Genomic DNA, 23,051 nt, shown 5'->3' with positions numbered 1-23,051 from the left:
GAGCTTTCTGGTCCAGCACATCGGTATTGCTCCTGGAGGCAGGAGCTTTGTTAGTCTCTGTAGCCCTAGACATAGCCAGTCGGTGTTTGCGGAGTGAAGGAAGGAATGAATGAATGAGTGGTACTGGGCAGGAGGAGAGTGCAGATCATCATTCAGCAAATCCTGGTTGAGTGCCATCCATGGGCTGAGCACTGGTGGCAGGAGGAAGGAGGGGCGTGGTGATGGCTGGGAGGAAGGGACTGCCCCATGTGCCGCCCTCAAGACTCGGATTGTTTCTGGCTGGCCTGGCCCTGGTCCCTATGTTGGGGATATGGTGTTGGTTGGTTGTTGGCTGTTCCACCTACAAACACCAGCTAAGGAGGCCACTGCAGCACCCAGTGGTCCTGCCCGCTGCCTTCCTGGGCAGCCCTGTCCTGGTGTCTGGTCTCTCCACGGTGGTCCCATATGTCCCTCGGGAGATCAGAAGGAATGAGCCCGCCACCCTCATGGACGGCCTGTCATGCTGGAGCCACCAGGCTGCAGCCCCGTTCACGGCTTCTGTCTTGCTGTGTACCTCTGGTCGGGTTAAAGTCCTCATCCCTGCCTGGGGCTCCCAAGAGCCCTCGGCGCTTGCTCCCTCTTCCCGCTTGCTGCACCCCCCGCACTCCTCCAGTCAGGCCCTATTCTTAGGCACTCTGATTCTCTGAACACTGTTCCCTCTGCAGGAATGCCCTTCCGGGCTTTCCCAGCCTTACGGCTTTTTTCTTAATATGAGTCATGTTTGCTTCTCACAGAAAAAAACTTAAACATGAGCCAAGCAAAAAAAAAATCACCTACAATGACACTGCTGTTAGCTTTTGGGCACATGTCCCTCCAGATGATTTTCTTTACGTATTTGTGGCCATAAGCAGTCATGTACTTCTTTAGAATGGGCTCTCCCCTCAGGCTGCAGATAAACTTTCCTTCCTATATCTGGACATTTTTCCACTTCGCTGAACATCTTGCGATCCCATCATTATGCAGTCACATAGTATTCTGCTTTCCATTTGTTGATATTTGAAAGACCCGCTGAGATAAATGTCCTGGCACAAATCTTTGCTCATTGTTTATTTCCATAGAAAGTCTTCCTGCCTTCGAAGCAGCAGATGGGAGAGCACACCTTTTAAAGGCTCTTAGTCCCTGTCGCTAACTCACTCTCTAGGGGACTCCTAGTTCGCCCTTCCTTCTGTCCGGCCCTGCCATCCTCTAGCCTTGGCAGGATTTCTTACCTTTGCCACCCTGTGAGGGACGAGCGACATCCAATCAGGGTGATTCCTATTTCTCGTGAAGTTCATCACTGTTTCTATTTAGTGGTTGGTTGTACTTCTTTTGTAAAATACCCTTCTTGTCCTTCGCCCATTTCTTTTCTTTTGCGGACCTTTGCTGTTTCTTATTTATTGCTGAATTAATTCACTCCCCACCTCCAGTCTCTGTCTCTCAGTGAAGTCTTCCCTTGAGCCTTTAAAGAGAGAACTCACAGGACCTGCCCTCTCAGTGCAGAGGAGGGCTTCACCCACAGGGCACTTGCCCCCTCAGCCCTGCATCCCACGTCAGGTCAGGGCGCTGCCCGCAGCAAGAAGCACTGAGGGATGGAAGCATTGTGTCTGGCAGCGTAAGACAAGGAAGCAGCTCTCCAGTCTTAACCCTCATCCAAAGAGAGGGAAAAATGTGTTTGGAAGTTTGAGAGCACTAGCTGGGGTGGGCGGGGTATGGGTGCCCCGTAAGGTGTCCGTGGTGCTCCCTGCAGAGGCAGCTTTGTCTTCTCCAGGCAGCAGCTCTCAGGGTGCAGTCCCTGGGCCAGCAGCAGCATCGGGATACCTGGGGAAATGCGAGTCTCAGACCCCATCCAGACCCCTGAGTCAGCCACTCGGGGTGTTTGACCATCTGTGCTTTAACCTTCATGGAGGGGGATGCTGATGGCAGGCAGGCAGAGAACCAGAGCCCAGAACCCCTGCCCTGTGGCCAGAAAGGGTGCGGAGGCTCTTCCTCCAGTTGAGGGAAGTGAGAGCCGGGCATGCACTGGCCTCTGGGACAGCCCTGCATCTTACTCCTGGGTTCTGTGTCCTGCATTCCTCCCTGCCGGTCTCCTCCTTCCTGCTTCCCCGTATCTCCCACCTGCACGCTCTCCATCCCATCCCCCATCCCAGGGGCCCCGTTTGCCCCCCAAGCACCTACATCAGGCAGACCCACTGCGGCCTGTGCAGGAGCCAGGCCCCTGTGAGCTTGCCTCCCTGTCCTCCTGCTCCTTCACAAGCCCTCAGGCCTCCTGTCTTGGGGCTGATCTCCTATCTCCAGGCAGGGACTCTGGCAGGCTCTGCCATTGGCGGGCAGGAAGAGCATCTGTAAGGAGTTTGGAGATGCGGATTCCCACGCCTGCCTGACATCCTAGGTCCCATCCTAGGCTGGGGTGTAGGGGCATCTAGGGAGCCAAGTTGTTGCCTTGAAGTCCAGATGCCCCTGGTGCAGGTGGCTTGTGGACCCTGCCTGGAGAAACAGTAACTTGGGGGCCCATTTCCACTTCTTCTCTAGAGGCCTCCTCTCCTCTGCATAACCATGGGAAGCCCCCTGTCCCTCATGCACTGGAATCACTAGGGAGCTTTAAAAACTACTGAGGAGGCCGGGTGCGGTGGCTCACGCCTGTAATCCCAGCACTTTGGGAGCCCGAGGTGGGAGGATCACTTGAGCTCAGGAGTTCGAAACCAACTTGGGCAATGTGGCAAAACCCCATCTGTACAAAAATTAAAAAATTAGCCAGGCATGGTGGTGCGCCCCTCTAGTCCCAGCTCCTTGGGAGGCTGAGGTGGGAGCATCACCTGAGCCTAGGAGGCAGAGGTTGCAGTGAGCTGAGATCCTGTCACTGCACTCCAGTCTTGGCAACAGACTGAGACCTTGTCTTGAAACCACTGAAGCCAGCTGGCAACCCCCCCACCTCCTCCTTTTCTGACTTCATTGGTTGGGGGTGTGGCCTGGGCAGTCAGTGGTGGCTTAGAAAGCTGCCCAGGTTGGTTTGTATTGGAGGCAAAGGTGGAGGTGGGCGGTCAGGTGCTGGATGAAGCCCTTCTGATCGACGGCCTCACCCAGCGGGTGGAAACCAGGACACCTTCATCCCTCACCTTCCTCCCTTCCCACTGCCTCCAGGCACCCACTGCAGAGAGGAGAGCAGACTCTGGGGATGAAACCAGGCCTTGACTCACAAGGCCCAGCCCATAGCGAGGACAGGGCCCTTACCCCACTACCCCACGTGTAGTCCTCTGGGTGGGGTATTCATCTACCGCCCTGGCCTGTGCACATAGCCTGCATCTCCCATCTGGATTAGATCAGCAGCCCACTGGCTCCACACTGGCTCTGCCCTGCTGCCAGTGGCCACTTCCCAGGCCCTTGCCACACGGGCCACCTCTACTTTCTGGGAATACACAGGCATTGTCTCTGCCTCAGAGACTTGGCACCTGCTCTTCTGTCTGGAATGCTCACGCCAGCCACGCAGAGGTTTTGTTTAAAATATCTCCTCCGCCACGGGCCCTCCTGACCCCTGTCTTAATGCTTGTCAGTTTCTCGCCACCGTGTTGTCTGACTTGCCTCCAGGGATGTGACAGCTTTCATGATGGTAGCGACCGTCCTCTGTCGTGCATCACCAACCCCCAGCCAAGCACAGGGCCTGACACATAGTAGGTGCTCAGTTAATGCATCAGCTCCTTGAGGACAGAGAAGGAGCTTGACCATGGGAGGCGACAGGGGCCGCCCAAGGGTGTGCGACTCCCTCGGTGTTGGCAGGCGTGGGCACATGTGGTGAGGAAGAGCATATGGCAGAGACAAGGGCCAAATGTGGGTGGGTACTCAAGGCCCGTGAGTCTTCTTGGAATGGACAGGGGATGAGGAGCCTGAGGAGGGACAGTCAGGGAGATGGAAACCTGGTGTGGTTTCCACATCCCAGAGGAGGGGTGTCCCAAAGGGGTAGGCCCTACCCTAAGCTGCCGAAAGCTCAGGGGACACATCCTGAAACGGTCCCTGGAGCAGTGACCATCCTCGGGGACCAGCCAGGACCACCCAGCACCTGGGAGATGAAGCAGGGACTTGGGCCAGGCAGGGACTATGTTTATGTGTTGAGAGGAGCTGGCTGTGGCTGAGGACACAGGAACGGGGATTGGTGCTCGAGTCCTTACCGGTGTGTGACTTTCTCAAGCAGTGCTTAGGCTGCCTGAGGCGCTGCAGCCAAGGAGGCAAGTGGTCCAGGTTTGTGGATGGAGCAGAAGGATGGGGCCCGAATGTAGATGGCGCTGAGCAATTGGAGAGCAGGTGTTCAGGAGTGAAAAAAACCCAGCCAGGCTGACGTTGTGGTCAAGAATCCATATCACAGGAATCCCTGACCCCAGAGGCTGTCCCCTCTGGTCTTGCCCTTGCCATCCCGAGTCCCTCCCGTGGTGTCCAGTGAGTGGGTGTTCGCTTGTACCTGTGCTGAGTGTGTCACAGAGTGGGTGCAGGGACACCTGCCAGTTTCACACTGCTGTCTGGAGCGCTTGCAGAGGCCCTGGCAGTCCCGACCTGGCCGCGCTGCTGCGCTGCTTGTTCTCTGAGCTACGATCCCAGTTCGCTCCACGTGGGCCTGGTCCTGCAGTCTTGGTGCTCTGGGTTCTCCCTTTGTCCAGGGCCCCAGAGCTGAGTCTCTTAGCCCCATGGAGTTTTATTAGAAATACGGGTCTAGAGGATCTGATTTTGGTTTTGTTCGTCAGGAAAGAGAGTGCCCCATGCAGAACTAACTGCATGTCATTTCTGTAGCTGCTACGTCAGGGCCATTCCTTAAGTGTGGGCTGGGCGTCCTGACTTCCTTCCGCGGAGGGCAGTGTGGAAAGGGGTGGGAGTCACTTTACAGCGAAGAAACCTGGCAAACTGACTGCCTCGGCCGAGTGATCAGGGTCAGCACCAGCAGCCATAAGTCACGTTGACGGCCTGTGCCCTTGACATAGTGTGATGAGAAGGGCACTCCAGCTGTTCTCTTCTGCACCAACACCCGCAGCCCCACTCCAGGCATGACAGAGACTCCATCAAACCCGATGGAGAGTCTATGGAATATCCGACCAGTCCTCAAAACCGTCAAGGTCACGAGAAACAAGAAACTGTCGTAGTCGAGAGGAGCCTGAGGGAATGTGACTACTAAGTGTCACATGGGATCCTGGATGAGGTCCTGGGGCAGGAAAAAACATGAGGGAAAGACTAAGGAAGCGGATGGGGCATGGACCAGAGTTAATGGGAACGTTCATCATCACCAGCATTCCATACTCACACGCGGTGGTACCGATAGGGAAACTGGGAGGGAGCCGTATGGGAACTTGGTATTATCCTTGTAATTTTTCTGTAAACCTAAAACTGTTCTGAAAAATAAAATTCATTTTAAAAAGAAAGTGGCAAATCTGGGTTAGGCTCTCTGCTGGATTTGTAATCTTGCTGTGGGTGAGATGGGTCTGGATGCCCCTGGCGCAGCTGCAAAGAGGATCTCTGCCGCAGTGGGGCTCCAGGCCTCCTCTTCGGTGGCCTGCTCATTGTGGTGCTCTGCTGGCTGGGGGAGTGGAGCAGTGCCGGGTGAGGCTCCGGCCAAAGCAGGTGCTCAGCAGCGTTGCAAGTGCATGGATATGCTGGGGGGAGGCGGGGATTGCGCTCTTCCCTGGGCCTCCTCACTTCCCCTTTAGTGAGAGCGTTTAGCCAAATGTCCTATGAAGCTCCTTCTGAACCCTGACCTCAGAGGCTGTTTCCTCTGGTCCTGCCCTTGCCATCCCGAGTCCCTCTCGTGGTGTCCAGTGAGTGGGTGTTCACTTGTACCTGGCTGAGTGTTTCACAAAGGGGGTGCAGGGACATCTGCCCGTGACCTTGGTTCTCCCCCACTGTCCGGCGGGGCTGGGGATTCTCAGCCCCTGGCCTCTCCTTGGGCTCTCCGTCCTCTTCTGCCCCACAGCAGGGTCGGGCTGGTCTCAGGCTTGGGAAGGTAAATGGAACTGGTGCTGGGTGGTGCCAGCAGACCCTCCTGCTCTGGACAAGGAAGTGGTAGAGAAACAGCAGTGACACAAACTGGGGTCCACCAGCCTGTCCACTGCCATGGTCTTCCTTTTCCTCACCACCCAGGTCCACAGAGTGGCTGGCACCCACGGGACTGGTCATTCAGAAAGATGCTATCCGTAGCACAGTATTTTTTAAAAATATTCCATTTTAAATAACTTTTGGGGTTATTTTAATTACAAAAATAAAACCTCTTGGCCAGGCGTAGTGACCCACATCTGTAATCCCAACACTTTGGGAGGCCGAGGTGGGAGGATTGCTTGAGCCCAAAAGTTTTAGAACAGTCTGGGCAACATAGTGAGACCCCATCTCTACAAATAATTTTAACAATTAGCTTGGGCCTGCCGGAGTGGGCCTGTAGTCCCAGATACTCTGGAGGCTGAGGTGGGAGGCTCTAGCCCGAGAATCTGAGGTGGCAGTGAGCTGTGATCACAGCGCTGGACTCTACCCTGGGTGACAGAGCAAGATCCTATCTCCAAAAAAAAAAAAAAAAAGTAACCTGTGTCTATTGCAGAAAATGTACGTGTTTGCCAAAGTAAGAAAGTTTGCTCGCACCTGTAATCGCATTTCCCAAAGGCCTGGCAGATAAAGTACTTCCCGACCTCCCTGTCCCTCACTCGCAGACGGTCAGCTTACCAATGTCCTTGTGTTCTCCCGCACAGGACACAGCTTGGGCTATGGCTTTGTGAACTACGTGACCGCAAAGGATGCAGAGAGAGCAATCAACACGCTGAACGGCTTGAGGCTCCAGTCAAAAACCATTAAGGTAAAACCATTAAGGATCTGATCATCACCGCATCCATTCCTGCCCTAGACACAGGTCTGTGCTGAGCCCCGCCCAGCCTCACAGTCACTCTCCAAGGGACTATGAGCACAGCCACTCCTCCTTGGGGGCTCCCATCAGATACCCTGGTCAGGTGGTGACCCTCCCAGGCCTTACATGGGTGGTTCAGGGCCAACTCCCCACCCAGGGTGCCCCCAGGTTGCATCAGCTCCCAGGCCTCCCCTGTCGTCTCTCCTGCCTGACTTGCTGTGTTCCCATCCCTGGACAGCTCCATCCACTCCCAACTTGCCCAGCGCTCCCTCTGCGCTCCCTGGGGCCAGTTGTAACCCTTCTCTCACCCAGCACCTCACTCAGCACCTACCGTGTGCCCCACAGTGACCAAAACAGACAAACTCAGTGCCCCCATGGGTCGGGGGTAGACAGTAAACAAGACAGAGGATAGCCATGTGTGACAGGCGGTTGCCGTGTGTGGAAGCTTCACCGTGGCAGGTGACTAGAGGAAGCCAACTGTGCAGCAACCCAGGGGTGGCACCTCCAGCAGGGCCATGGCGGCTTCCTGGGATGAGTCACAGGTCCTCCAGGTCACACAGATGGATTTCCTCTGTCTTCATCATCTGACCCGTGCCCTCGTGCCCTGGGGCTGTCAACCCCGAACCCCACTTAACCCCCGTCTGCACATGTCTGCCTTCTGGCTCCTGGGTTCGTGGGCAGCTCCTGCCATCTGGATCAAGCCTCGTGTCTTTCTGACCTTTGCTCCCTGGTCTCCTGTCAGTCCTGGGTGCTGCTGAGCCTTCCCTAAGCCTCCCGTGTCCCAGGCAGGCCCCTGCAACCGAGCTTCCTGCAGCAGCCACTGCATCCACCCGCCCTCAGTGCCGGCCTTCACAGGGTACCCACAGACGTGAGAGCTTGCCGGCCAGTATCCTCTCTCTTGCTCCGAGGCCATTTGGAATGAGGTGGTCCTATGTGAGCCTTTAGATCTGCTAGATGCTCCTGACCCAGAGAAAGGTGCTCCCTGAGTCACATCGGTCGCCCAGAAGGGTCCCTCTTGGACCCGCACCAATGATCAGGGCCCCTGGGGAGCTGTGAAATATAGATTCCCAGGCTGCGGGGGGCCTCCTGAGTCGCTGCAGGGTCGGCCTGGGAGCCTGGGTTTTTGCCTGCCCACCAAGAGGGGTCCTGTGACCTGGCAGTGGCAGCACCTTCAGCCAAGAGGTGGCCTTTGTCCCTGCCTTCAGACTGCCCCATGATCTTGGTTACTCAGGGGCCAAACCCTCGCTCAACAGCAGCTCTTCCAGACCTGCCCCGTGCTGCATGGGCGTTGTGTGCAGTGGGCTCCCCGAGGGCAGGTGTGCCACTCCTGCATCCTCATATCCAGCGCAGGTCCTCAGAGGTGCCTTCCCTGGTGGGGGCTGCTGAGGGCAGCCAAGCGCCATGGGTTTCCACCTGAGCAGGGGCGGCCCTTCCGGAATCACCTCCAGCCCTGGGTGGCTTATCCTTGGCCCTGGACTCCCCATCTAGGAATTCTTTTCTCCATTTAGAAAATGTTTGAAGGTTCTTGTTTCTGAGGCAGCCCAGCCAGGCGGAGGTGTGGAGCAGAACAGTTGATTATTCCTGCGCAGCTGTTCTGTTTACTCAAATGCAAGAGCCGGGTGCCCAGTGCGTAAACAGGACTCTCTTGCCTCTCTAGGATTGATGTTGGCGGGAAAGGCTGGTGTGGCTGCCTGAGTTTGGAGCCAGAGCCTCACAGAACACCAGGGGCTCAGGCCTGGGCAGGTGTCCCTCCCCGTCATCCCGGCCATGCGTGCAGAAGCCTACCTCACCTTCGGTGGCCCTGCCCTCTGCCGGCAGAGTCTGGTTCTCAGTGGCTTCTCACCACTGTCCTAGTTCTGCAGAAACAGGCCAGCCTCATGGGGATGTGACAGCCCTCAGTAATTTCTCCCCAGGTCTCCCCGAGGCTGCCTGGGCCTGGCTTCTCTAGCAGTTCCCCTGGCGCAGCCCTGGGGTCCTCTGTGCTCCAAGCGTGTTCATTCTGCAAACCTTTATTGAGCCCCTGGCCAGTGTCTGGTGCTGGTCCAGGTACCTCGATACTGAGGGACTTCGGATCCCCTGCCCTCCCCAGTTTAAGGGTGGTTCATCTGTGCAGCGTCATAAGGGCCTGGATGGAGTTGTGCGTTCAACTCATCCTGGATTTTTTTTTTCCATGTTGGTCTGATGCCACCTGGTATCCTGCAGTTCTGTTCTGACACCAGTCACCCAGAGTTAGCACAGCCCCCGCACATTTAAGGCCATAGTCTCCAATGAGACCGCCCTCACCTCAGATGCCAGTCACCCTTTGGGGGTCCCCAGGCCCCTGCACTTCTGACCAACTGGCTACAAATTCAGAGGTTCCCGCCACCCCTTCAGGGTGCATGACTCACTAGAATGACTCCTGGAACCCACGCTTCTGATGACAGTTTGTTTATAAAGGTTGCAACTCAGGGCATGCCAAATGAAGAGCCACACAGGAAGGGTCCCAAGCACAGAGCTCACATGTCTGCACCTGGTGGGATCAGGTGCCTTGTCCTCCCTGCATGTGACCTGCGCACCTGCCGGGAGGCTCCATATAGCTTTGGTGTCTGGCATTTTTACTGGGCTCATTACGAATGCATGACCGATTGACTCTTCGGCCATGTGATGGAACTCCATCCCCAGCACCCTTTTCCCCTCCCCCACCCTGGAGGTCAGGCCGGTATGGCCCAGCTCAGAGCCCCAGCCCTCTAGTCACATGCTTGGTCTTTCTGGTGCTGGGGCCTATCCTGAGCCATCACTTAGCACAAACTCAAGTGGGATCGAAGGCCTCACGGTAACAAAGACAGAAATTCCAGAAGTTTTACAAACTCTCTCCTAAGAATCTGGGACAGAGACTAGACAAATCCTTTATGACGGACAATATGGGCTGGGGCCAAGCCTTCTGCCAGGGGCTGGGGGTCCCTGCCCCATGGTCCGCCCTCGGGGAGCCCAGCGGTGCCCACTATTCACTGTAAGGTGGACCCAGGGTGGGCTCAGGAGCCTATAATAGTGGCCAGTGCCAGGGGAGGCTCCTTCAAGAAAGCCAGAGTTGAGATCTGGAGGAGGAGAGGGAGTTAGCCGGGCCAGGGTGGGGATGAGGGTATTCTGAGCAGCAGGACCTACAGGGGCACAAGGCAAGGGCCACATCCTAGAGGAAACCCAGTGGTCAGGCACATCCTGGGAACTGCAGGCTGGCCCCAAGCCTCTGCCCCACTCCTGCCCTGCAGGCAGGGCCTCCTGGAGCCTTGTGCTCACCCTGGGCTCTGAGGCCCCAGCCCTGCACAGACAGCCGAGACATGCCCTTACTTTCACCCTGTCCGCTCTGTCCTCTTTGGTCCTGATGTCATTCCCTTGATGGCAGAGTGGAGAGGGAGGAGTCCTGTCTCCTCATCCCTATCTATCTTTTCCCCGTAGTAGCAGCCCAAGCAGCCACAGTGGGAGTGGTCCTGCATGGAGGCAACCGGCTGAGCATGTCCCAGATGCAGCTCGGTGTCCCTGCCGGGACGCCGCACAGCCTCTGCGTGCAGCTCTGCATCACTGCCGGCTCCCGTATGCCACACACAGCCGGTGTTTACCAAAGGCTGACGGGAGGCCAGACCTTCCATCCCGTGTCTCACGTGCCCTCTCCACAGCCCCATAGAAAATGGTCCCCAGATTTGGGTTGAAGAAGCTGATGTTTCCAGTTGTGAAACAGCTCTGCCAAGGTCACGGAGGGATGGGGGGGCAAAGCCAGGGTGTGAAACCAGGTGCTCTGTGTGGCTACAGGCACTTAACGTCACCTGGAGGCTTCCCTAGCACATTGTGAGAACCAAGCCTCAGGAACCAGAACAGCAAAACTCCTGTCACCCACAGAAGCCAGCGCTGGGGACTGCAGTGCAGATAGGCAGACATTCTTCACAGCAGCGGCAGCTGCGCACTCCATTCACACAGCAGCAGTCCCCAGGTGCTTACCGTTCACCAGAGGCTGCTCTGAGTGCTTTGAATGTGGCAGGAAACACACAAGTCTGGCCCTCACAGAGTCTGTTTGCAAAGTTAAAAGTTAAATAAATAAAGTAGATGCCAGGCAGGGTGGCACATGCCTGTAATCCAAGCCATTTGGGAGGCTGGGGCAGGAGGATCACTTGAGCCCAGGAGTTCAAGTCTAACCTGAGCAACATAGCGAGACCCTGTCTCTACAAAAAAAGCTAAAAAAGTAAATAAAATATGTAGCGTGTCAGGTCATGATCAATGCAGTCAAGAAGTAAATAGGGAGAGGAGGAACTGGGCATTGATGCCAGTGGAGGGATCTGTGGCAAGGTGAGTGGTCAGGAGTTTGCTCAGCTGCCATGACAAAGCCCCACAGGCCAGGTTGCTTCAACAGAAGAAGAGTATTGACTCAGGGTTCTGGAGACTGGAAGCCCAAGACCACGGTGTCAGCAGGGTTGGTTTCTCTCGAAGGCACTGGGTAGGGATCTGTCCAAGAGGCCTCTCTCACAGCTTCTGGTGGAAGCTGGCGGTCTCTGGCATTCCTTGGCTTAGAGAAGCATCACCCCAGTCTCTGCGTCTGTCTTCACACAGCCTTCTCCCTGTGTGAGTGCCTGTATCCACATTTCCTGCCTTTCTAAATTGAATTTATTTTTTCAAAAAAAAAAAAGCTTTTTTTTTTTTTTTTTTTTTTTAAGGGCCTCACTCAGTCACCCAGGCTGGACTGCAGTGGTGTGATCACGGCTCACTGCAGCCTCAAACTCCTGCACTAAGGCGATCCTCCCACCTTAGCCTCCTGCGTAGCTGGGACTAGAGGTGTGTGCCACCATGACCAGCTAATTTTATTTTTTGTAGAGATGGCTTCTTGCCATGTTGCCTGGGTTCGTCTTGAACTTCTGTGTTCAAGCGATCCTCCCACCTCAGCCTCCCAAAACAGTGGGATTACTGGCCTGTGCCACCACGCCTGGCCTAAATTTCCCTTTTTTATAAGGACATCAGTCACATTTGATTAGAGATCACCCTATACCAGTGTGACCTCATCTTAACTGATTACACCCCCAATGACTATATCCAAATCAGGTCACGTTCTGAGGTCCCAAGGGGTTAGGACTTCGGCTATGAATTTGGATTGTGGGGTGGGGGGAACACGATTGAACCCCTCACTGGATGAATTATTGAGCATTGGCAGCAAGAAAAAGACCCGATTGAGGCCAAAGAGCAAGCGATGTTGGGAGCTTAGGAAAGAGGATTCTGGCCGAGGGGCCGGGGATCCCCAGGTCAGTGCACACCTGCTCTGCACCAGCTGCTCTGATTCTAGCCTGACTGAATGTGACCATGTCCAGAGAGAAGAGGAAAGCGGAGTTCCCATGGTCCTTGGAGACACCTGTCCTTGGGAGGCATCAGAGCTTTCCCCAGCACTTGGCTCTAGGGCGCTTCTCCTCTGGGGCTTCATCCAGGGACGGCAGTAGGTCCAGTCAGTGACAGCCTCAGCTCTGCTCCACCGGCACCAGGGTCACGGTTTGGCAGGTCCCCAAATACTGCCCCAGTCCAGACGGGTCTGCAGCAAGCCAGGGCAGGCCCGGACACTGTAGGGGAGGCTGGGGGCCCAGGCAGCCTCTTTTTCTCTGGGGACAGCACTGGCAGCCCCTGACCCACATTGTGGGGTGGCCAAGTGTCCGCAGAGCTCCTGCCCACAGGCTGATGGAGGTGCCCCGGGCCTGGGAGCAGCACGGCTTCCCCAGAGACCTCTTGGGCCCCGTAGTGACATGCTCCCTCGATTCCCACCGCTACCGGGTGGAGCTGGCCTCCAGCCCCACACTCCTCTCCTCATGGGGCTCTCCTGTTCCCCTGCTGGGCTGCCCGCTGCCCTGTGAGCAGGGGCAATGTCTGTCGTTCCTTCTCTGGGACATGATAGGAGCTTCTCAGAGGATGCTGTGTGTGTGTTCTCGGCACACAGATTCTGCCCAGTGACTCCTGAGTGGCGGTTTCTCCCTGCGTTCTGGTCTCAGTTACCTTGGCTCATCAGTTCTGTGCCCCTCCCTCAAAGGGAACGAACTTCCTTTTGCACAGGTTCAAGTCCCCACCCTTCCCAGGCACACAGCTCCTGCTCCCTCTGTTCCTGCTCCCTCTTCTCCTGCTCCCTCTGCTCCTGCTCCCTCCTCTCCTGCTCACTCCTCCATATCCCAGCCTGCTGATGAGGCTGTGAGTCCTGCCAGGCTGCCCCTTCACAGGCAGAGGGGTTCTGCCGTGGTCCTTTTTTTTTTTTTTTTTGAGACGGAGTCTCACTCTGTCCCGCTGGCTGGAGTGCAGTGGTGCAATCTCGACTCACTGCAAGCTCCGCCTCCCAGGTTCACACCACTCTCCTGCCTCAGCCTCCCCAAGTAGCTGGGACTACAGGCGCCCACCACCGCGCCCGGCTAAATTTTTTTTTGTATTTTTAGTAGAGGTGGGGTTTCACCGTGGTCTCGGTCTCCTGACCTTGTAATCCGCCCGCCTCGGCCTCCCAAAGTGCTGGGATTACAGCGTGAGCCACCGCGCCCGGCCCTGCCATGGTCCTTTTTCTCCTTCTGGGCCCGTGGGGTCTGCACGGCTGTCAGCGCCAACCTGAGAAAGCACTGAAGGCCTTGTCTTGCATCGGCCTGCGGGCTCCCCTCACTGCCCTCTCCACACGAATGATGAATGTACCATTTTGACAAAGTATCCAGAAGGTTCTCTTCAGTTTTCTTTGATTTTGCAAAATAAAAATCCAAAAGGTGTTGAGTCATTTAATATTGAATGCTTGAGTGGATTTGAGTACAAACTCGGGGTCCTCCATCAGGGCTTCCGTGGCAAGCTTGCTCTTTGGCAGGGGCGTCTCATGGAGTCTCGTGCGCTCCCAGTAGCTCCCAGCTTGCTTGCCCGCTGCAGCACGGACTTCTTTCGGGCACCAGGACCTATCTCTGGCACTGGCTCATTGTCCAGCACATCAGAGAGGTAGCCACCCACAAGTGTCAGGCCCTCAGTTGCTGGGCTTTGTGACATAGGAGTCACACTTGCCTCCTTGAGGATGGTGAGCACCCAGTGAGGAAGCGCTGCCAGGCACCCCGGCTCACGGCCCATCGCGCAGTGAGCTTGCCACCATGCGGCTGCAGGTGGTGAGCGTCAGTGATGATAATCGTTCCTTGCATGAATTCTTACCACACAGTGTTGGCTTTTCCTAACCTAAAATTTAGCACCTTCCTCAGTGCTTTGGCCACGTACCTGTCCTAATCTCAGAAAGTGGTTGTGTTCTCAAGGTGTCGTATGCTCGCCCGAGCTCAGAGGTCATCAAAGATGCCAACTTGTACATCAGCGGGCTCCCTCGGACCATGACCCAGAAGGACGTAGAGGACATGTTCTCTCGGTTTGGGCGGATCATCAACTCACGAGTCCTCGTGGATCAGACCACAGGTACCAGAGGGGCCCGAGATGTGTGGGGAGGGTGTTCTCTAGGTGGGGGCTGGGTTTTCTAGGGAAGGCAGATCACTGTTTGATTTTAAATGTCATTAGTTATTCTGCAAAAGAGGACAACACCAAAATGAGAAGACGTTGACTTTGGTTTGAGAAGGCTGAGGAGGTAAGATGGCATTAAAAGAAGCTGGAGATGGCTGGGCGTGGTGGCTCACGCCTGTAATCCCAACACTTTGGGAGGCCGAGGCGGGTGGATCATGAGGTCAGGAGATCGAGACCAGCCTGACCAACATGGTGAAACCCCGTCTCTACTAAAAATACAAAAAATTAGGTGGGCATGGTGGTGGGCGCCTATAGTCCCAGCTACTCGGGAGGCCGAGGCAGGAGAATAGCATGAACCCAGGAAGCGGAGGTTGCAGTGAGCTGAGATCATGCCACTGCACTCCAGCCTGAGTGACACAGCAAGACTCCGTCTCAAAAAAAAAAAAAAAAAGGCCGGGGATTAGGCCAGCGTTTCATGTATGGTGAAGACACCAAGAGATTCTAGCACCTTCCCTCAAGCACCCAAATGTCCTGGCCTTGCCCATGAACGGGGTGAAAAGGACACTGCAGGCTGGGTGTGGTGGCTCATGCCTATAATCCCAGCACTTTGGGAGGCCGAGGCAGATGGATCACCTGAGATCAGGAGTTCGAGACCAGCCTGGCCAACATGATGAAGTCCCGTCTCTACTAAAAATACAAAAATTAGCCGGGTATAGTGGCAGGTGCCTGTAATCTCAGCTACTCGGGAGGCTGAGGCAAGAGAATCGCCTGAACCCACGAGGCGGAGATTGCGGCCAGCCGAGATTGCACCACTGAGCTCCAGCCTGGGCAACAGAGCAGGATTCCATCTCAAAAAAAATAAAGGATACTGTAGCCAGGTGCGGTGGTGTGGGCTTGTCATCACAGCTGCTCAGGAGACTGAGGCGGGAGGACTGCTTGAACCCAGGAGTATACAGCTGTGGTGAGCCGTGATCATGCCACTACACTTCAGCCTGGGCAACAGAGCAAGATGCTGTTTCTTTTTAAAAAAAAAAAAAAAAAAAAGGCTGCTACACATTTGTCCACTGTGAATTTCATTGCAGGCATTTGGGGTGCAGTAGTCTGATGGCCCAAATCCCCAGAATTCGGATGCCCTTCTCTGGGGAGCACATCTAAAATGCACAGAGCACATGGCAGTGAATTCCTCTAATGGGCAGGCAATCCTGGCCACTTTGCTGGCCCTTCCATGCTGTCTTGCCATTGGACATGGGCATGGGGCTTTGTGTGACGCCATCAGGCAGAGATGAGCAGGGGACATGTGCACATCCACGGCTGTGCTCCGGCCCCACTTCCCGGCCCGCCTGCCGCACTAGGCTGGGAACCAGTGCACCACCACATCCTTTGCCAAGCCCTGCACGTGGCCCCGCCTGGGGGATGGGGAGCTCGGGCCACCCTGAGGGGATTTAGAATCGCTTAGCTCTGTTTGGGGCAGGAGCAGGAGTGTGCTGACCAACCAGGAGGGAAGAGTCCGCTCCCCAAGCCCAGTGAGGCCTGTGCGTTCGTTATATGGGTGGTTTTCATATTCCTCCCACACAGACTGTGCCCCACCTTGGCTGTGATGTTGAAATAACACCGAGTAGTCGGGCCACAGGAAGTCGTGCTCTGAGGTGACCTCTTTTCAAGAGAACAGCAGCACTCCCCCAACAGCCCAGAGCCTTGCCTTTCATGTGCACACAGGTGGGGCCTTCCTGGCCTGCCGGCTGGAGGGGCATGCACATCGTCCTGTGCCCCCTGAGCTGCGTGCTTTGGGGTGGGCGGCCTTATCAGTCTCTCTCCCTCCTGGCCGGCTGTGGGAACCCCACCTGGCACGCACCGGCCCTGCTGCTGCCGGCCTTCCGTCCCGCTGGGGTCCGAGGAGGGGAAGGGCCCCTGTGCACTTCACAGGGGCTCTGGGGGCTGCCTGTAGCCTAGCACAGACTCGTGCCCTGGCACCCAGCAGTGCCGAAGGACGGGGCTCACTCGCACGGCCGCCTCTATTCTGTCTTCGCTCTGGGGAGAGGGTCGGGGGATGCCAGTTACTTGGTGTAAACTACCCTGATTTGTACCAGAAGAATCTCCTGTGGCTCCTGAAGTCCCCTCACTTACTTTCAAGTGCTAGCTGAAAGAACGATCCTGTCGGTGGGCCAGTGTGTGGGTTCCTTGCCCCCCACTTTGCATTATGGCATCTGAACTGGCTGCGCAGGGCCCGGGGCTGGGGAAGCTGACCTCGCCGGCCCACAGTCCACTCTCCTCCTCCTCTAGACCCCACATGCACGGCTTTGCCTCGGCCTCTCTCTGTCCAGTACGGTCCTGATGATGGAAGCCTACACTCCACTTGGAGCCCCCAGTGCCTGAGAGCATGCCTCCAGCCACCCAACTCTCCCAGGGCCTTCCCTAGTCTCAGGCACACACAGGCCACAGGCAGGGGGAACTCACCTCTGCACACAGCTGCTGGGGGCATTGCTTCCTTTCCCTCTGCAAGGTAGTGTCTCCCAGGGTGTTGGGGGCACCTCAGTATCGCCCGCCAGGTCAGCTGTGAACCTCAAGGTGGCATAAGCAACCTTTGGCATCTTTGTAGAGGGGTGAAGGAGGCAGAGAAGGGAGCCAGGAGGGTCTCCCTGGCTCTGCTTCCCACCCCAGAGTGCAGAATTGGTGGGAAGGTGAGGCTCCCATCCCAGGGCTATGGCTCCCTCTGCTGGGGACAGAGGGTGCCTGTTCCTGGGACCTCATGAGGCGCAAGGCGGACAGCAGGGAAGAGAAGTGTGTGGCAAACCAGCCTGTGTGGAGTTTGCCTTCCTGCGATGGGCTTTTCAGTGTTAAATAGACGAGGATGGCTGGGCGCGGTGGCTCACACCTGTAATCCTAATACTTTGGGAGGCCGAGGTGGGAGGATTGCTTGAGCCCAGAAGTTCAGAACAGCCTGGCCAACATAGCAAGACCCCAACTCTTTTTTAAAAAAAGAGAAAAAAATCCCATCTTGAGCTGAAACAGCTTAATTTTTTTTTACTCCTTTGCTTCTGTATCCATCTTAATTGTGAACTTTATAGTGTGTTCATCTGGAGATTATGCTGTTTCTTGGACTCTGCTGTTAAATTCTAAAAAACACAAGGGGGCTGGGCGCGGTGGCTCACGCCTGTAATCCCAGCACTTTGGGAGGCCGAGGCGGGTGGATCTCCTGAGGTCAGCAGTTCGAGACCAGCCTGGCCAACATGGCAAAACTCCATTTCTACTAAAAATAGGCCAGGCGCAGTGGCTCACGCCTGTAATCCCAGCACTTTGGGAGGCCGAGGCATGTGGATCACGAGGTCGAGAGGTCAAGACCATCCTGGCCAACATGGTGAAACCCTGTCTCTACTAAAAATACAAAAAATTAGCCAGGCTTGGTGGCAGGCACCTGTAATCCCAGCTACTGGGGAGGCTGAGGCAGGAGAATCACTTGAATCTGGGAGGCGGAGGTTGCAGTGAGCCGAGATTGCACTATTGCACTCCACCCTGGGCAAAAAGAGTGAAACTCCATCTCAAATAAATAAATAAAGTAAAATAAAATAAAGATTAGCCAGGCATGATGGCAGGCGCCTGGAGTCCCACCTACTTGGGAGGCTGAGGCAGGAGAATCACTTGAACCAGGGAGGTGGGGGTTGCAGTGAACTGAGATCGTGCCATTGTACTCCAGCCTGGGTGACAGAGTGAGACTCCATCTTAAAGACAAAAATAAAAAACACTAGGGGAAGACAAAAAAAAAAATGCAGAGCCATCTTCAGAAAGTATACATCCATTACATAATTGAGTGAATTGATATCCCCCTGTGTTAAACAGCATCGCTCCTGCCCTGCTTACTTGAGTTTTCTTCGTTTCACTCAGGCAGTTTGCATTTGAAAGCCACTTGACAACACCAGAGGAGCCCACACTTGCACGCATGCCTTCTCTCCGCTGTGCCGCAAGGTCTTTAGAAACAGAATGAAGCCATCTGCTTGGAGCCAGCTTCCCTACGAGCCGGCCAGCGTCAGCTCTCAGTCGTATTTGCCTAAAGTTAGATTTTCATTTAGGTTTCCAGGACTGACTAAGCTGTCATTCGTGTCGTGAGAGAGTCAAAGAAAACAGCGTCTGTCAGGGTTATGTTTTCAGGTGTTCCTTCTGAGCAGCAGCTCAGAAATGAGCTTGAGCCCCAGAATATTCCTGGCACATGTGTGTAGCGCTAGGTCTGACCTTACTAAGGCTGCTGTCTGTGTGCTCACGTGTGACCTACAGTGTCGCGATTGTGGGGCAGCTGGTAGGACCCTCTGGAAAGTGGTGGAGTAAGGTGCTGGAAGAGACGTGGAGACAGGACATGGGGACAGTTGGGTGCCTGCTGGACAGGTCACCCACGGCTCCAGGCTGCCTGACTTTGGTCATTGTTCATTACCATGTGCCAGAGGCCTTTGCCTGGAGAAGAAACCTGACTTAAGACACCCTTTGACTGGAAGTCTTTCTTTTTCCTTAAGAGATGAGATCTTACTATGTTGTCCAGGCTGGTCTTGAACTCCTGGCCTCAGACGATTCTCTTGCCTTAGCCTCTGGAGTAGCTGAGACCACAGGCACGAGCCTTGGCCTGGCTTGACTAAAAGTCTTGAGAAGTAGGGTGTTTGGGTTGGGTTGTCTGCGGCCGCCTCTCCCACTGGGACACACCCACGACTCCCACCTAGCGACATCACAGACTGGCCCTCAGCTGTCACGTCTCCGATCCCCAGGCCTTCCCCTGACCCCATCGTGTCCTCGCTCCAAGAGAAGGAGCTAGTCCGCTGCTCAGTGTGCCCTCACCCCCATCCCCTCATCCAGTTCCCAGCCCACTCCCCAGGTTCCTCAAGGGACGGGCTACTCATGTTTCCCTCCCGGGCCTAGCGTATGGACAGGCAGGGGTGGAGGACAGCCACGCTCTCCTTCCACCCACCTTGCTCAGCGTCTCACACCAATGCTACCCACAGTAGGATGGGCCTCAGGTCTCACGCTGCCCCGTCCAGGGATTGGGTTCAGCCTAGAACCCGGGACTGGCCCTTGGGTGGCTCAGTTGAGGTAGCAAGAGAAGGTGCCCTCTGGGCTTGGCTGCTGGGGCCCTGGCCTTTCCCACACAGGGACCCCAGGCCTGCCTGGCGAGCCTGTGGATAGGTTCAGCTCTGCTGTGTGAGCCTGGGCAGTGTTCTGGCCTCATTTGATTCTGACGGCAATTTGGGGCCCACAGGAGGGTGCAGGACCTTAGAGTGGAGTATCCCAAGACAGGAGTGAGGTGACGGCAGCAGCACAGAGCTGGCAGGGGGCAGCCACAGGATCCCACTCCCTCCTGGCATGAAGGAGAGGGCATGCAGGCTGAGCTGGGCACCTTGACAGGAGGCTCGGCCACGAGGCCTGCTGTCACAGTGGGCCCCAGAGCCCAGGGAGGAACTCTCAGACGCAGTCCCCACCCCGACCCTGTTACCCACCAACCCCACACACCCACTCTGTAGTGGGTATCTGGCAGCTAAATAGTGACAGTGGACATGCTGTTTCCTAATGTTGCTTTCTTCCAAATAAGAGGCTTGGGTGTCTATTGGGGATGTCTGTCACCAAAATATCTTTGGGCGCTGACACCGTGGAGTCGTGGCTTCAGCCGGGAAGAAAGTCTGAAGTTTTAATCTTCTGTTAGTCATTGGTTTTCTTTACTCCATCCATTTGTTTTCACTTTTAGGTTAATTTTTGTTTATTTCCTTAACCAGACTTCCAGCCTGGCCCACAGTAGACTGACCTGACTTTTGCTTTTCAGTTTTGAAAGTCCTAGCTATTTTTCCCCCTAACTCCGTTTTTGTTGGTTTGTTAAAAAGGTTTGTCCAGAGGGGTTGCGTTTATCCGGTTTGACAAACGGTCGGAGGCAGAAGAGGCAATTACCAGTTTCAATGGTCATAAACCCCCAGGTTCCTCTGAGCCCATCACAGTGAAGTTTGCAGCCAACCCCAACCAGAACAAAAACGTGGCACTCCTCTCGCAGCTGTACCACTCGCCAGCGCGACGGTTTGGAGGCCCCGTTCACCACCAGGCGCAGAGATTCAGGTGGGTCGGGAGGGTGCGCACTCCTGAAAGCCATACGTAGCCCCGCTGGTGGGCGACGGCACAGCCACAGAATAGAAACCACGGGGACGCTCGACTGATCCTGCCAGAGAGCACGTTTCAGAATCATTCTGCAGCTCCGCACCACAATTTCATCAGAAAGGTGTCTGTAGGAAAGCCGTTTACTTCCGATGGGGCGTTGTCTTTCATGGGAATCAAAACAGTGACTCCAGGCTAGACACAGTGGCTCATCCCTGTAATCCTAGCACCTTGGGTGGCCAAGAGAGGAAGATCGATTGAGCCCAGGAGTTCAAGACCAACCTGGGCAATATTGTGAGACCCCATCTCTACAAAAAATACAAAACTGGCCAGGCATGGTGGTGCGCTCCTGTAGTTGCAGCAACTCAGGAAGCTGAGGTGGGAGGATTGCTTTAGCCCAGGAGGTTGAGGCTGCAGTGAGTTGTGATCATACCATTGCACTCCTGGGCCACAGAGCCAGAACCTTTTTTTTTTTTTTTTTTTTTAAAAAAAATAAAGACGGCACCAGTCCCCACCAGTTGCTATGTGAGCGTGAGCACCAGTCCCCACCAGTTGAGTGTGAGCGCTTAGAGCTTCAACACGCAGTTCCTAGTAACAGGAGAACGGAGCAGCGAGCTTTAAAGATGGTTTCATGCCCAGTGTCGGGGAGCACACACCAGTAATCTCAGCTATCAGGAGGCCAAGGTAGGAGGATTACTTGAAGCCCTGAGTTTGAGCAGCCTGGGCAGCAAAGTGAGACCCCCGTTCCTACAAAAAGTAATGAAAAAACGGCGTGGTGGTGCTGGCCTTTAGTCCCAACTACTCAGGAAGCCACGGCGGGAGGATCGCTTGAACCCAGGAAGTGGAGGCTGCAGTGAACTATGATTGCACCACTGTACTGCAGCCTGGGTGACAGAGTGAGACCCTGTCTCTAAAAAGTAAATGAATAATGAACGTCTCATATCTGTGGGAGGAAAGATGCTGTCTTAGGTATAGTCGGGTGAGAGCAGATCTTCCAGAGTTCCTAGACATGATCAGCAGCCCTAAGGCAAACTTTCTTCATACACCTGCCTTGTGCAGTCATTTGTATTGGTGAATGTTATCAGTATGCATTCTGTTTATGAGCCCTGTCCTAGATGGGAGCAGTTTTCCCGGATTCCTTAGTCTTTCCATCCTGAAAATGGGTCTGGCTGCCAGGATGAAGTGGGATAGAGGTGATGAGAGTCAGGGCCTTGGACTCCAGGATCTGGTGTGCTGTTGCCTCAGAAACAGCAGAGGTCTCAGTGTCAGGGCTGTTTTGTTTCGTTCCTCAAGGAATGACATCGAGGGCTTATCTCAGGTATGACAAGGATAGATATCCCATTTTTAATGTTTTTTTTGTTGAGATGGAGTCTCACTATGTTGCCCAGGCTGGTCTTAAACTCCTAGCCTCAAGTGATCCTCCTACCTCAGCCTCCCAACGTACTGGGATTATAGGCGTGAGCCCGGCCCCATCGTTGTTTTAACAGTGAGGCTGGGTGGGCGCTGCCCACTGCCACACATGCTGCTGTGAGAGGTGTTATTCTCATGGCTGTGTTACCCAGCATTCTCCGCCTGGCTCAAATTCCAAAGCTGGCCTGCCTGCCTTGAGGTTTCTGGGTTGAAGACAAGGCTGGAGAAGCTTCTCTGGACAGAATGGAGCTGAATTTTAAAATCCAGCTGTAGGAATTCCACCATACAGTTGGCACTTCTCTTGATGGGGCGGGCTATATGGGCAGTGGCGTTGGGTGAACTGCTCCTTAGCCTGGAAGGAAGACAGGGAAGGTTGGAGGAGGAGACATGGGACTCTGGTCCCGGTAATGAGGACGGGAAAAGAAAGGGGAAACCAGAGGAGTGGACATTTCTGGTCGAGCAGGAAAGTGAGTGGCAGGGCAACCACCAAGACAAAGTTATGGAAGGAAGTGGGGAGGGCGGGAGAGTCTAGAGGGAAAGATCTGCTCAGGAGGCTGAGAGAAGAGGAGGAAGAAAGACCCAGACTGCAGGGAGTTTGCCGTCAGTCCCTATCACATCCAGAAAACCCCGGAGAATTGGGTTGGAGGAAAAGAGAGATTTATGACTGTCAAGACCAGAGAAATCAGCAAGAGAAAAACTGCCAACAAGAGTAATTCTTAAGAAGGCCGGGCGCATTGACTCACGCCTGTAATCCCAACACTTTGGGAGGCCAAAGCAGGAGGATCACTGGAGCCCAGGAATTTGGGACCAGTCTGGACAACATAGACCCTGTCTCTACAAAAAATGTAAAAATTAGCCCAGTGTGGTGGCACACACCTGTGGTCCCAGCTACTCAGGAGGCAGGAGGATCACTTGAGCCTAAGAGTTTGAGACCATACTGGACAACATAGTGAGACCCTGTCTCAAAAAAAAGAAAAAATCACCCTTGGGCTAGTGAGCTGCCCCGTGGGAGCTGGTGTCCTCTTGTGTCTGTTGAGAGGGTGAATCGGTTTAATGGCACTTGAAGGCACTCACTTACCTTAGCTGATAGGGCCATAGCCTGAAGCCCAGTTTTATTTTGGAGCAGGAAATCCTTCTCTGCATGCATCGTGCGGCTTCACAGATGCTGTCTTCGCAGATATACGGTACTCAGATATTCCCA

The 23,051-nt window shown here is 55.0% G+C and overlaps 1 protein-coding gene across 1 annotated transcript in view; it reads left to right on the top strand.

Moving 5' to 3' along the window:
• Positions 1-23,051, top strand: part of LOC105483871 (ELAV like RNA binding protein 1) — a 46,998-nt gene that overhangs the window by 17,668 nt on the left and 6,279 nt on the right. The window contains exons 3-5 of the mRNA XM_011744967.3: positions 6,726-6,829; positions 14,134-14,287; positions 20,179-20,404. Coding sequence (XP_011743269.1) covers positions 6,726-6,829; positions 14,134-14,287; positions 20,179-20,404 — 484 coding nt within the window. The remainder of the gene's footprint in view (positions 1-6,725; positions 6,830-14,133; positions 14,288-20,178; positions 20,405-23,051) is intronic.

Source organism: Macaca nemestrina, chromosome 20, assembly GCF_043159975.1.
Source record: "Macaca nemestrina isolate mMacNem1 chromosome 20, mMacNem.hap1, whole genome shotgun sequence".
Classification (NCBI taxonomy): Eukaryota; Metazoa; Chordata; class Mammalia; order Primates; family Cercopithecidae; genus Macaca; species Macaca nemestrina.
This window is presented reverse-complemented; position numbering and strand designations above follow the sequence as displayed.